At 56.1% G+C, this 13,760-nt stretch overlaps 2 protein-coding genes across 4 annotated transcripts in view; one reads left to right on the top strand and one right to left on the bottom strand.

The window, feature by feature from the left end:
- The first annotated feature begins 3,488 nt into the window (after positions 1-3,488).
- Positions 3,489-11,424, top strand: SLC48A1 (solute carrier family 48 member 1). Its single transcript, XM_028123172.2, has 3 exons — positions 3,489-3,740; positions 9,414-9,581; positions 10,199-11,424. The coding sequence occupies exons 1-3, from the start codon at positions 3,605-3,607 to the stop codon at positions 10,333-10,335; spliced, it is 441 nt and encodes a 146-aa protein (XP_027978973.1). The 5' UTR covers positions 3,489-3,604; the 3' UTR covers positions 10,336-11,424.
- A 1,041-nt stretch (positions 11,425-12,465) lies between these two features.
- HDAC7 (histone deacetylase 7) overlaps positions 12,466-13,760 on the bottom strand; it is a 35,855-nt gene continuing 34,560 nt past the window's right edge. For all 3 annotated transcript variants that reach the window (XM_088026024.1, XM_088026025.1, XM_028123092.2), the window contains one exon: positions 12,466-13,747. In XM_088026024.1, coding sequence (XP_087882150.1) covers positions 13,702-13,747 — 46 coding nt within the window. In that variant the 3' untranslated portion in view covers positions 12,466-13,701. The remainder of the gene's footprint in view (positions 13,748-13,760) is intronic.

A 13,760-nucleotide genomic window follows, 5' to 3' on the forward strand; every position in this document is an offset into this window, starting at 1 on the left:
AGTTATGGGAACCTGCCTAGGGTCACACTTTAAGTGGTGACCCCATCTGAGTATGAAATCTTTCAACAGCTCCATATTACCTCTACAATCAAGAGGAAGATTCAGGGGCCCCTGGGTGACTCAGTCTGCCTTGGCTCAGGTCATGATCTCAGGGTCCTGGGATCAAGCCCCGCATCGGGCTCCCTGCTCATCAGGGAGTCTGCTTCTCCCTCTGTCTCTCCCCTCACCCCAACTCTGACTTGTGCTCTCTCTCGCTCTCTCTCTCTCTCTTAAATAGAATCTTAAAAGAAGAAGGTTCAGCCTGCTTTTAACCTTTCTGTATGACCTGGGCCAGCTACAGTTAGATAATTTTTTTCTCATTAATTTCTTGTACGATCTCATACTTCGGAGCGACACATTTGCTCACTACTCTCCAACACTCCCACTATGTCCACTCAGAATATTTTCACCCTCCTCATTTCTGTCTGCCCAGATAATGAATTCCTAAATGACCTTTAAGGTTCAAATAGCTTCAATATCTGTCAAATCAGTTCCCACTTTTCCCTTCTCATTCTTTCAGCCAGAACCACCTTTCAGCTTCCCCTCATCTCTTGCCAGGGCCTCTGTACTGCACTACTATAGCTAATCATAGTTACTGAGCACCTACTATGTGTTAGGCACTCTTCTAAACACCGACTCCTCGTCACAACACTGGAAGTATCTATCCCTGCTGTCCCCATTTTGCAGATGAGGTCACTAAGGCACAGCGAGGGGATGGACTTGTCCAAATGAGCTCTCCGCTTCCAGTCTTTGCACAGGCAGCTGGTCCTCATGCTCTTACCCTGGCCACATTTCTAGAACACGGAGCTCTTACTTCCCTCCCCTTAGCAGAGCACAAAGGCCCTTTATGTTCATAATATTTCTAACTTCAAAACCCACCACTCCACCCACAGACCACAAACTATTTACAGTTTCCCCAAATCTGCCAGGTTATTTCTTCCCTCCGGGCCACACACATGCTGTTCCCACCGCCTGGAGTGTTACCCAGCCAGCCAGGGCTGAAGCCATCCATGGCAGTGTACTCTGGACCATGGGGCTCGCTCTCTTCTCTGACTGCATCACTGGCTCCCAAAGAAGGGCTGAGTGCTGAGCTTACCACATGAAAATTACTTCTTATTAAAAAATACACTTCCAGGGCACCTGGGTGGCTCAGTCGTTAAGCGTCTGCCTTCAGCTCAGGTCATGATCCCAGGGTCCTGGGATCCAGCCCTGTGTCAGGCTCCCTGCTCAGCGGGGAGCCTGCTTCTCCCTCTCCCTCTGCCTTTAGCTCCCCCTGCTTGTGCTTTCTCTCTCTCTGTCAAATAAATAAATAAAATCTCTAAAAAAATAAAAAAATACACTTCCCAAGATTCAAATTTAATAAGCCATGGATGGATGGGAGCCTGTTTTTTTGTTTGTTTTTGTTTTTGTCTTGATTGAGCTTTTATTTATTTATTTCTATTATGTTATGTTAATCACCATACATTACATCATTAGTTTTTGATGTAATGTTCCATGATTCATTGTTTGCCTATAACACCCAGTGCTCCATGCAGTACGTGCCCTCTTTAATTTTTTAAGAAGCTCCCAGACTATTCTTAAGTGAGGCAAGTGTGGTTTACACTGGTTTATATCACTCCCTGGGCAATTCATCATGCCCTGCCTGGACTTCTTATGACGATCACCTTTATCATTATTTAATGCTTACCTCATTCACTGCCTTTACCTATTCAACAATGTTCATTAAGGGGCTACTAGGTGCCAGGCACTCTTCTAGGTGTTCATGTGAATGAAAGTGGCACAGTCCTTATTCATAGAGTTTACATTCTGGAAGGTTGTGGTAGGCAGAATAATGCATCCCTAAGATGTCCACGTCCTAATCTCCAAAATTTGTGAATATGTTACTTTACATGGCAAAGGAGATTTTGCTGATGCGATTAAGGTAAGGAAGTGGAAAAATTAGCTTGGATTATCCAGGTTCTTTTTTTTTTTGAGATTTTATTTATTTATTTGAGAGAGAGAGAGAGAGAGAGAGAGAGCACTTAGGCGGGAGAGGCAGGGAGAGAGGATCTCAAGCCCAGAGCCCCATTCGGGGCTTAATCTCAAGACCCTGACCTGAGATGATGGCCTGAGCCGAAACCAAGAGTCGGACGCTTAACTGACTGAGCCACCCAGGTGCCCCAGATTATCCAGGTTCTTAGTCACAGTGTCCTTACGAGGGAAGAGGGAGGCTGCAGAGTCATCAGTGGACATGTGACAACAGTAGCAGAGATCAGAGTAATGTGATTGTTAGCTTTGAAGATGAAGGGAGAGGGCCATGAGTCAAGGAATGTGGGTGGTTATAGAAGCTGGAAAAGGCAAGGAAGCAGATTCTCCCCTCCAGCCTCCAGAAGCAGGGCAGGCCTGCCATCGCCTTGATTTTAGCCCAGTGAGACCCACTGTGGGACTCCTGACCTGCAGAACTGCGGGAGAATAAGTATTTGTTGCTTTAAGCCATTAGATTTGTGGTGATTTGCTATAGCAGCAAAAGGAAACTAATAGCCAAGGGCACCTGAGTGGCTCCGTGAATTAAGCATCTGCCTTTGGCTCAGGTCATGACCCTGGGGTCCTGGGATCAAGACCTGCATTAGGCTCCCTGCTCAGCTGGAGTCGGTTCTCCTTCTCTCCTCTCTCTCTCTCTGTCAAATAAATAAATAAATCTTTTTTTTTTTTTTAAGGAAACTAATAGGGATACTGGCTACTTATTCTGTGCAGGGATGTGATGGGCCTCCCCAACTAGATTATCTGTGCTTGAGGGCTCTGTGTTAAGTTTGGTTTTCCCTCCCAGCTCCCAGGAGGAAGCCGGGCTCACAGTGGAAGCTCAACATACTCCTGCTATAGATTCTGAGAGTCGGGGTGATGTTTGCTAGGGATTTGGGGTGGGGGGTGAAGCTTTTGGGGATGAAAGGAAGGGGAAGCTGTCAGCGTGGGTGAAGTGTTTGAGGTTATGAGGTGATGGTCACAGTGCCCGGGTTCTCAAACCTTGGTGTGAAGAATCTTCTGAAATGCGCATAACGTCTAGGGGAGGGCATCTGGTTCATAGGGACAGGGTGGAGGGAATCTATTCACTGTGTACTTACATGTTTCTCCATTTTTATATCTTAATTTTAACGAGAAATTTAAATTTTAAGCGAGAATTTTATTCAGAGAGAAAAATGTTAAGTCTTGGCCGCAGCTGGCTTGTGTACCTGTAGATTGCCGGGCCCCGCCCACCCCGAATATCCCGACAGGGTAATGAGGATGAGCCCCCGAACGTTCCTTTTTTTTTTTTTTTTTTTTTACCAGGCACCCCCAAACGCCCCGCGGCCCCAGGCCCTCACTTGGCGAAGCTCCGGCCGCGCGGCGCGGTTCCGGGCGCGGGCGGCCTCCGGCCGGGGAGGGCGCTATGCCGGAGGCTCGGGGGGCGGGCCGGGGGCGGAGCGCGGGGCGGCCGTCGGCTCCCGGCTCCCGGCTCCCGGCTCCCGGCTCCCGGCTCGCCGCCCCGGCCCCGGCCCTGCACCTGTGACTGTCGCGGCGCTCGCCCTCCCCGCCCGGCGCCCGCAGCCCCATGGCCCCGTCCCGCCTGCAGCTCGGCCTCCGCGCCGCCTACTCCGGCCTCAGCTCTGCTGCCGGCTTCTCCATCTTCCTCGTCTGGACCGTGGTGTACAGACAGCCGGGGACGGCGGCCATGGGGGGGCTCGCAGGTACCCCGGGGCGCGCGGGGGCCGGGGGTGGGGGGGGCGCGGGGTCACGGCTGCGGGCGCGCGGCGGCGGGAGGCGCTGTCTGCTGCTCCGGGAGGCTCCTCGCGGGCGGCGCTTCCCCGGGGACCGGGGCGGGAGAGGCTGTTTACCCAAAACCGTCCGTGGGCAGCGCAGGCCCCGCGAGGGCCCGGGCGCCTGCGGGAGCCGATGCCCTCCCCCCCGCCCGCCGCCTCTGCCCTTGGCACCCTCCTGCCGCGCCGCCGGCCCAGCCGCCCGGTGACAGCGTCCTCGCTGCGCGCCTGCTTGCCTGCCACCCTTCGTTCGGCCCCCCAACCGCGCGCGCGCTTCTGCCCGGGGACCTCCGCTCCTCAAGCGCCCCTTCCCTGGGGTCTGGGTGAGGCAGAGGAGGAGTAAGTGGAAAGGAGGGCGGAGGGGTTCCTCAGGGAACCCGTCTCCTCCCGCCAGGGCGGACCCCACCCCCCGCAGAGTCCTCAGCCGAACCCGGGGGACCGCGCTAGGGATCTGACGGAAACTGGACATTTTCTTCCTACCGCGTCGGTGTCTCTTTGCCACACCTCCGCTGTGGCTCCTCTGCCAAGGTCTGCAGAAGCCTGTGCTGGGTGCCTTTTCTGTGCTTTAAAGAGCAGAGGGGAGCCAAGTGCTAGAGGGCGAGCGTCAGGGTGCTGGGAGGCGGGATCCGCACCAATGCTGTGTCTTCCCTGTGCACCTGCGGACACCCGATGAACCTCTCTGTGTTGTATGTAGCATTGGTGTGAAGACAAAACATATTCTTCCTACTCGCTAACACTTTTTTCTAATACTTTCTGTGTGTCAGTCACCGTGTTAAGCGGCGTTTCCATCATCTTGTTTCATCTCTACCTTAGTCCTATGCAGTGGGCATTATTATTGTGTCCATTTCACAGATAAGGCTTGAACTGAGACTTAGAGTAAGTAAGTAGCTTCCCCAGGGTTACACAGCTACACGAAACACTGTGTGTGGAAAAAGAACTTTGGAGAAAAAAATACATGTAAGGATATTACTTTTACATATGGTGATCACATTCCATTCCTAAAATCCTCTGCCCGAGAGAGTCCTGAGTGTACTCACTGAAAGTAACTAGATTTAGTCATTGCCACCAAGCCTACTAAGTGCCATCCCTGGGCAGAGAAGGAACGGGGCGGGGGGGTTGGGTTCTGCCTTAATCGAGGGGCATACAGAGTGACAGCCTGAGCAAGGCCAAACAGAGCCCTCTGGGAAGCCCCCTGGCTGGGATGCTCTCATGCCTGCCTAGATGCCCCCTCCCCCACCTGTGGGTTCCTGTCCTCCCTGGAGGCAGCCAGCCCGGCATTGCTTAGTTCTCTACAGACCCCTGGCTCCCCCTCTGCACCCCCACGAGCTGCTCTGTTCCTCAAGGTTCTCTCCTTGCAGTTTTGTGTGTTTGTTCCTGGGAAGGAGGTGTCGTCAGGCCTGTGGCTGAGTGACACCTGAGGTGAAGGGACTGGTTGTGTGGAGGAGGGAGGGGAGTCCATCCCTGGGATCTGAGCTGGTGTTGTTAAGAGTCTGGTCCTGGGGAGCTGAGCCCGGTGAAGCTGAGCTGAGCCGATGCCTCCTGGACCTGTTTCCTCATCTGTAAGGAGTGGGAAGAGATACCACTGAAAGGGGTGATCTTGGACACCCCCTCCCGGTTGGCAGTAGGACAGCTTAGAAGGCTCCATAGCATTCATCCCACAGTCTTAGGAGGCCGTGGAAAAGGCACCGTACCTCGAGCTCCAGGGAGTGTGGGCTTTCCCTCTGACCCAAACCCTGCCCTCTCTCCCTCCTTGAATGCTTCCCTCAGGCAGGCCAGCTGTGGAGTCGCCTGCGGGGAGGGGTGCAAGGGCAGCAAGCAGCTGGAGCAGGGCCTGGTGCCTCCCTGACAGTCTGGCCTTGCAGACAACCAGGAGGTGGCAATGGACAGGCAAAGCCACTTGGTAGTGGTGGTGCCAGGGGCGGGCGGGCGGAGGGCTGACCAGGTCAGAGCCACCAGCCCTCTCCACCCCGAGTGTGTTCTGAGAAAGTCTGTAGTCAGTCAGCCTCCTTCCTTTTTGGAGGGGGTAAAGCATCAGCAGATTTACTAACTTGTGAGCACCCCACTTCTGACTCAGCATTTTCCAGCCCAGAAACTGCTGAGTCACCAGAGGGCAGCCCCAACATGCTCCTTCTCCCCTGCCTAACAGGCAGGGGCTGATGGGGGTGCTGGTTTCTGAGACAGGGCTAGCCCCCAGGGGCCCCTGGGCCCAGCGGGAAGCCTGTTCATGGGCGGAGACCCACTGTCTCCCATCCTGACGGGTGTCTGGGAAGAAGCGGCTTGGAGGAAAAGCCGTTGTAGAGAAAATGGCTTTGCTGGGGGAATCCTGGGGAAAACAGAGACTCTTGTTCCGGGTCTGGTAGACCAAGAAAAGGTGAAAAGAATGGAAAAGTTGCCCCAGGAGTCTAAATGGCTTTGTGTTCTTCCCACCTGAGCTGGGAGGGAGAGGAGCCCTGGGGCTCGGGCCTGGCTTTTCCCCAGGGCTGGTATAGAGGGTAGGGGTGCACTGGCCCAGGGTCCCACTTGTCTGAGTTTCTCTGTGGGCTCCTCTGGCCTCCTCCCGGCTCCTCACCTCCAACCCAGACCCTAGTGATACTCTCACTGACCAACTCCGACCCTTCCTTGCCCTTGGTTTGTCAGCTGCGAGCCCCCAGTGGAGCAGGGGCTCTGCTCGTTGAAGCGGTGGGGTGGGGTGGGGTGGGGGGTGAGGGTGAGCACGCAGCCGGGTGGGCCTGGGGAACTGACCATCCTGCCCTGAATTGTACAGACCAGGCTTCCTAGAGTCCAGAGTGTCCTCAGGAAGAGAGCAAAGCTGAGGGACAATTGCTTCCTGCTTGAGGTGTGGGAGGGGACCAGTCAGGGCTCCTGCTCATTCACTGACCACCTTGGGGGAGCTCCCTGTTCCAAGGACAGCGGTGGGAGCCTGGGTGGGTAGGAATGGGCCTGCTTCCAGAAGTGGCTTGTCTTATCTGGAGGCAAGGCCTGTGCACAGCGGGAAGTGAGAGGTGTTAAGGTTGTGCCTGCTTATTAACAAAGAACTAGTACATGGGACACCCAAAATGGCCATCTTCCTTTTCGGTACGTGGATGTATGGCGGCGGCGGCGGCGGCGGTGGGGAGCTGTCTGGGGGCACTCCTGCAGCGCGCCCAGTGGACTAACACATGGCATTTCCACAGGCCCCTATTTCAGCATTTCCTAACCCAGAAATTGCTGAGTCACAGAGGAATTACTCTGACCTTATTTTTCTCCTGAGCTGGCTCCAGGGTCTTTGAGTGGTGACGGATCTTAGAGCTCATCTCCTCCAGCAACCCCCCCCACATGGCATACTGAGGAGACAGAGGGCAGGTGGAGCTGTCCCAGACAGATGCCCATCTGACCGTTCCTTGGATGCGCTCAGTAACAATACGCCTTCTTCCTAAGGACCCACACGGCATCCCCAGACGAACACTTAGGATGCATGTGAGAGGTTTGGGAAATGCTTCTGGCATATGCTGCAGATCGTGTGAGATGTCAGCGGAAAAGCCATGAGATTATCATTCTGTCCACCTCTGGCCTGCTCCAGCTTTCTGTCTGGGCGGGGATGGAGAGACGCTTGTTCTGGCTCACCCTGATCTCAGGGGTGGAGGGAGCCATGTTCCAGGCCCCAGAGCCCCGCAGAAGGTTGCGGTGGGGAGGGGCAGAGCTGGGAGAGCGGGGGTCAAACAGGGTGGGACGGGAGGCTGGGGGCGGGGGGGGGGGAGTGTGTTGGCTGGCAGGGCTGAGCCCTCACTAGGGAGGAACCCTGGGGTGGCCAAGTTTCCGGGCTGGCAGGACCTTTGGGCTCACTCGGTTCTAGACGTGGAAACACCAAGGCTCTGCGAGGTCACGGGCAGCACAGCAGTGCCAGGCCCCAGACTTCCTGGCTCACAGTCCCGTGGCTTTGCGTCCCGTGCCAGGCTGCCCGGAGTTGTGACAACTGCTGAGCTGACAACCAGAGCATAGTTCTGTGACAATGCCCCCCCCCCCCACCGCCGCCACCAGCCTCTTCTCCCCTCCTAACTTAAAAAAAGAAAGAGAGAGAAATATCTTGGGCATATAAAAAAGGATAGATGATTTCATGAACTCCCTTATACTTAGCACCCAGCCTAAGAAATAAAAATACCACAGAGCCAGTCAAAGCACACTGCCTCCCCCAATCTCCCGTCCACTTCCCTTCCTTCTCTCCCTCGCTCAAGATAACCACTCTCCCCCGACTAGATGCCCGCCCTCCCTAAGCACAGATGCTCCCCTGTGTGTAGTGTGTGCGGTGGCCTGCTGGAAACGTCCCCCGACTCCTAGGACCCAGCAGCCTAGGAGTCACCTAGTCGTGTGTGTCACCCCCACACACGGACAGAACTCGCAGCCGGCTCTGCCTCTTTCGTCTGTCCTTCCTTGCCGGGACCCTGTGGCCCTGCTCCAGACCCTTGCCAGTGGGACAGATAGTTGTTCCACTCCCAGGGCTGCGCCGGCAGGCATGGCCTGGCACAGAGAGCACTGACTGTGTCGGCCGAGTGGTAGCTGGCTTCCAGGGGAAGTGCCCAGCCAGGCCTGGAGGGCAGGCCTTGCAGAGGCTGGGGGCATCTGGCCTGCCCTCTCAGCAAGCTAGCGGGAGTCACATGGAGTCTGGTCAAGAGCAAGACGGCCATGTGGGTGCTGGGTGGCCTTGTGGGGGGTCTCACTGCTGGGCGTCTTCGCTCTGCAAGAGCAATCCGCGGAGTTCTGAAAGGGCCCCGCCGGCCTAGAGCTCAGCCACAGGCCTCTGAGGGCCAGGTGGAGCTGGAGCGTCAGCCCCCCACCCCCGCCCCAGGTGGTCGCAGGTCCCGGAAAGCAGGCCAGACTGCAGGATTCCCAAACCTTCCGATGTCAGGACTTCTTCACACGCTTGCAAACTAGTGAAGCCCCGAGGAAATCTTGCGTATGTGGGTTATAGATCTCGAGCTGTACCACACTAGAAATTAAGACTGAGAACATTTCAAGCATTTTATTTTTTTAATCTAAAAATATCGATTGTTGTTTATTGTCATCAAATATCCAGTGTCCTAATTTTTCCACTTGTTTCATAACATTTAAAAAAGTCTTTTTAAATTTTTTAAAAATTTAAATTCAATTAATTAGCATATAATGTATTATTTGTTTCAGGGGTACAGGTCTGTGATTCATCAGTCTTATAGAATACCCAGTGCTCATTACAAGCATTTTAAAGTAATATTAAAAATAACACTGCGTTAGCGTAAATAACATGTCTGTGTAAGAAAGTCATGTTTTTTAAAACAAAAAAATGAGGGAAAAGAATGGCATGGTTTCCTATCTTTGCAAATCACTTTAACATCGGGCTTAACAGAAGACAGTAGATTCTCTTATCTGCTTTTGCATCCCTGTCCTGGTGATGCCAGAGGCCTCGTAGCCTCCAGAACATTCCACTCCACAGTCAGAGAGTAATGAAAGTGGAAGGCCAACATGATCTTAGTATTGCTATGCAGACAGCCCTGGCCTCTGGGGCCGGAGGGTCCGCGGGGTCCCCGGGCTGGAGGCCGGGGGAGGCGGAGAGGGGAGAGGCGGCTCCGTGGGCTGACGGGTCTGTCCCGGCAGGTGCGCTGGCGCTGTGGGTGCTGGTGACGCACGTGATGTACATGCAGGATTACTGGAGGACCTGGCTCAAGGGACTGCGTGGCTTCTTCTTCGTGGGCGTCCTCTTCTCGGCAGTGTCCATCGCCGCTTTCTGCACCTTCCTTGTGCTGGCCGTCACCCGACACCAGAGTGAGGGCCGGTCAGGGAGGGAAGGGCGGGGGAGGGCCCCTGGGGGACTTAGGAGTAGACGCGGGATTCGGGTCCTGGTTCCAAAGCTTGTGTCCAAGGAGCTTGGGCAGATCACTTAACCTGCCCGTGCCCGGGTTTTCTGTGAGGAGAAAGGAGTCCCCAGCCGCCCCTCGGGTCGGAAGGGTTCAATGAAATGCGTGGGAGGTGTTGAGCAGGGTGTGCTCTGCAGGTCCTCAGCCCGGAGTGCTCTTACTGGCCCTACGGGGTTAGTCCTTCTGCCCAGCTCTGGGATGGGAGCGCCCCCTGGTGGCCACGGCCAGCAAGTAGGCAAAGGCCCTTCCTGCCCCTGAGGAGTCTAATGTTCAAAGCAAGTTGCAAGTTGCAAGTGGCCCGGGGTAAATGTAGAAAGGCAGAGTAGATGATACAGACCTGGGACTGGCCAGCCCTGACCTTCCCTCAGCCCCAGGGCCTCCTGCCTGCAAACCCTGAATGCTCTAAAAGTGCTTATCACATTCCACCTCTCCTGGTGGGGAGGGGTGGCCCTGCACTTGTGGCATGGTGGCTGGGGTCCAGGGCAAAGCCCTCTCAAGTCACCGTGGGGTTCCTCTCCCCTGCAGGCCTCACAGACCCCAACAGCTACTACCTCTCCTGTGTCTGGAGCTTCATTTCCTTCAAGTGGGCCTTCCTGCTCAGCCTTTATGCCCACCGCTACCGGGCTGACTTCGCCGACATCAGCATCCTCAGCGATTTCTGACCCAAGGGGTGAGGCCTCTGTACCCTGGGGGTCCTCAGGACCTGGACTCAGCCTCTGAGACACTGGGCAGGCCTGCCACACCCCCTGGAAACCCTGGATCTGTGGCAGAAGAAACACAGCAAGAAGACTGCGGTCTCCTAGGAAGCTGTCTTGTCCCCTTTGCGGGACACCTGGGTGCAGTGGAAAGGGGTCCTTCCTGCCATGTTGCTTCTCATCGGCCTGGCTGGAGGGCAGTTTTAGACCTTTTCAGATGGATCTATTTTCTTAGCACTCAGTGAGGAATCTTCATAAGCGGGGCCAGGGCAGTGAGTCAAGGGGTAGGGCAGTGAGCCTGGACCTCTGCCTGGGGGCACTCTCCCTCGGGCCAGGCTGAGAACCTGGGAGGTCAGGTCAAGTGAGGGATCTCTACGGGAGACCTCCCAGCCCCGATCCCAGCACCCCATCCTCTTGTCCTTTGAGGGTCAGGTAGCTTAACTCCTCAATCCCAGGGATGGCAACACTTGGCTCTCTTTTCCCAAGGCCTGGGGACCTGAGTGGAGAGGTGAGTGTCCCTCTCCCCGCCAGAGCCGGTCTCCCATGAGTGCTAGAGCCAGTCATCTCCTTCACCATACCACACACCACACCCCCCCAAAGAGGGCTCCCCAAGCGAGGCCAGACGAGGTGTCTGGGGAAGGTGCCATGCCCCCAAAAGGGCTCCAGGCAAGGGGGCAGCATGGTGCAGGCTGGAGGGAACCCCACAGATCTGTGCCTGTGCACCTGCAGCCCTGTATTTCCGTCACTTCTCACACGTATCACCCCTGGCCACGAGACGTCCCCCCCACTCCCCCGCTCACTGCCCTTTGCCTAGAGCGTTCATCTTTTTAAATCTCCCTTCTGAAGGACAAAATCTGCTTTTCTGCCTGTACATGGGCACAAGGGCTCACTAACTCGGGAGGGAAGGAGCTATTGTGACGGATATCTTTTTATGTTAGGTTGCCATTTTGCACGGTCTACCCTTTTCCCACCTGATGTGTCCTGCCCTTCAGCTCTTTTGCCTTATCTGTGTCACTGTCACTTTAGCGGAAATACATTGGCCCTTTGTATCCCACAGCCTCTGGTGGTTTCTTGTGGGGCGGGAATCTTGCGGGGAGTGGGGAGGGGGGTGCTGTAGGAGTGGTAAGCGGGACGGGTGGGGGTGGCGGCGGGTCTCAAGGTGTCTCAGGAAGCCATCTCCTTAGCTCACCTTGTGCCCTGCAGGGCAGAGGAGGGATCACTGTCTCAGGGGCTGGAGGCCCTCCCCCTCTGGCCCCTCTTGGCACAGGGGAGCCCAGCAGCCTGGCTCTCAGGCCACGCCGGCCAGGGGGAGGATGCTCGGAGGCACGGCCTCAGCACCACTGGTGGCATGTAGTGTCTGTCACCCAAGGGGCTAGGACAGATGGAAAGGGGCTGAACTTGCTTCCCTTCATATTCTCCCGGGCTGAGGGCTTGGGGCCCGGTCTGAGGGGATGAGGCTGCTCCTCCTACAGGCTGGAGAAGCCTGGCTGGCTCAGAGCTGTAAAGACAGGCGCCGGCAGCCTGGCACCTTCCTCTCCGGTGGTTGGATGAGCTTGTCCCAGCCTGCTGCCTCATGCATTGTCTCTTCTAGGCTCAGTATATGTTAAGAAGCCATGGTGCAGTCGAGCGGGAAGGGACCAGAAACAGTGTCTATTCCTGGAGCCTTTAACTGATAAACAGGGGCCCCAGGAGGTGACGTGACTTACCTGAGCTCCCAGCTGGGACCTGAACCCAGGTAGGTCTGATTCACCACTCTCTGGGGATGCCTTCTGGGTCCGCGTATCTCTAGCCCCGCCCGCTCAGTGGGCCTTCTGACTCTGGACCCAGCCCAGAGCTGCTGCCTCTTTATTACCCCAAGGTGGGGCGAGTGGGGGCCAGCTAGGGTGTGTTCAGAATGGGTTCTTCCTGCAAGGGAGCTACCCACAGAAGGGCAAGGAGCTAGAGGGGGGCTGGCCTGCAGCCCAGCCTGGTCCCTTTTTTTCCCCACATCAAAGGAGACGCACACTGTGCTGTGTGGCCGAACGCCCGCCGCCCACCCCCGCGCTGCTGTCCGCCCGCGGTTCACCCCGCATCCCCAGAGGCCCTTTCACAGGCACCTTTAAAGCAAATAAAACATTTATTGTTCAGATTTTTTTTCCATTTTTTTTTTCTTTTTTACAAAAACATGCATACATACACAGGGTATGGTGGTCCTGGGGAAGACACACACACACACACACACACACACACACACACACACACACACACACACGTTCTCTCTCTCTCACACACACACACACACACACACACACACACACACACGTTCTCTCTCTCTCTCACACACACACACACACACCCCAACACTTTCCTTCTTGGCCCCAGGCCCGGACCCCAGAAGCCTTGAAGACTTTGCCAGGGCAGCCTCCCCTCCCCCAGGTCTTGCGTCCACTCTCCCACCCCCTTTCCCCTCAGCCAAGCTAGTCCTATGTAGGGCAGGAGTCAGAGCTGGGTGAGGGAGACCCCAGAAAGAGAGAAGTCTCACGGAGGGGGGCAGTGACTGAGGGGCCCCTGGTGGTCATGCCGTGCCGCTGAGGAGAGATGAAGAGTTTGGCACCATTGGCTTAGGAAGCACGGGACTCCCAGAGCACCTGTCTGCTCCACCAGGGCACTGAGATGGCTGACGTAGGGTGGCCTCTGGTGGGGCCAGGGACCAGATGGGAGGCCTGCTGATGGCTGCTCCTGGAAGGAGCTTTGTCTCCCTGCACAGTGGCGGGGCGGGGTGGGGGTGGAGGGGAAGCTTCCAGAGTCATCTGAGGAAGCAGGCAAGAGGGATGCCCCCTGCCCTCAGGGATGGCAGACCCCCTGGCTCCTCCTACCCAGCCCCCTCTCCCCCACTCCAGCCCAGCCCTCAGAGCCTAGGAAGGACCACCCTGGCTGAGGCCAAGTTCACATTTCTGTGTGGAGCCTGGGGCTGTGTGCAAAGCCCAGGGTCTACAGAGCCAAGAATAGTGGTTATCGGTGGGCCCGACTGAGCTAGTCCTCCTCTGTGCAGTCCTGAGGAATGGGGGCCCAGCCAGGGGCCCGGACCCCAAAGGGGTAGACTCTGTTCTTGAGAGAGCCCTACTGAGGCCTGCCTGGCTGCCCAGCCTGCCTCCTCTCCGGGTCCTCTTTGGTCCCTATCCTAGACCCAGGGCCCTTCTCAGGCTCCTTGGGGTGACTGCAAGGGGCTGTTCTCTGGCCCCAACTACCTGCCCGAAGGCTCTCTGAAGACCCTGGGAACGGGTACTGTTGCCAGAGGTTAGAAGAGAACCAGGTCCAAAGGGCAGGGTGGGCAGGCAGATCCGTTCTGGAGCCTTAGAGATTCATGGGTTCTTCCTCCTCCACCAGCTGTTCTGAGGGCCTGGGGGAGAGAC

Source organism: Eumetopias jubatus, unplaced genomic scaffold (assembly GCF_037043125.1).
Source record: "Eumetopias jubatus isolate StellerSeaLion01/CBP00866 unplaced genomic scaffold, mEumJub1_p1.0 scaffold_8, whole genome shotgun sequence".
Classification (NCBI taxonomy): Eukaryota; Metazoa; Chordata; class Mammalia; order Carnivora; family Otariidae; genus Eumetopias; species Eumetopias jubatus.

Coding starts and splice junctions, on each gene's coding strand:
- SLC48A1 (XM_028123172.2), top strand. CDS start 3,605: ATGGCCCCGTCCCGCCTGCAGCTCGGCCTCCGCGCCGCCTACTCCGGC. Junction 3,741..9,413: donor GGCCATGGGGGGGCTCGCAG/GTACCCCGGGGC, acceptor CTGTCCCGGCAG/GTGCGCTGGCGCTGTGGGTG. Junction 9,582..10,198: donor GGCCGTCACCCGACACCAGA/GTGAGGGCCGGT, acceptor TCTCCCCTGCAG/GCCTCACAGACCCCAACAGC.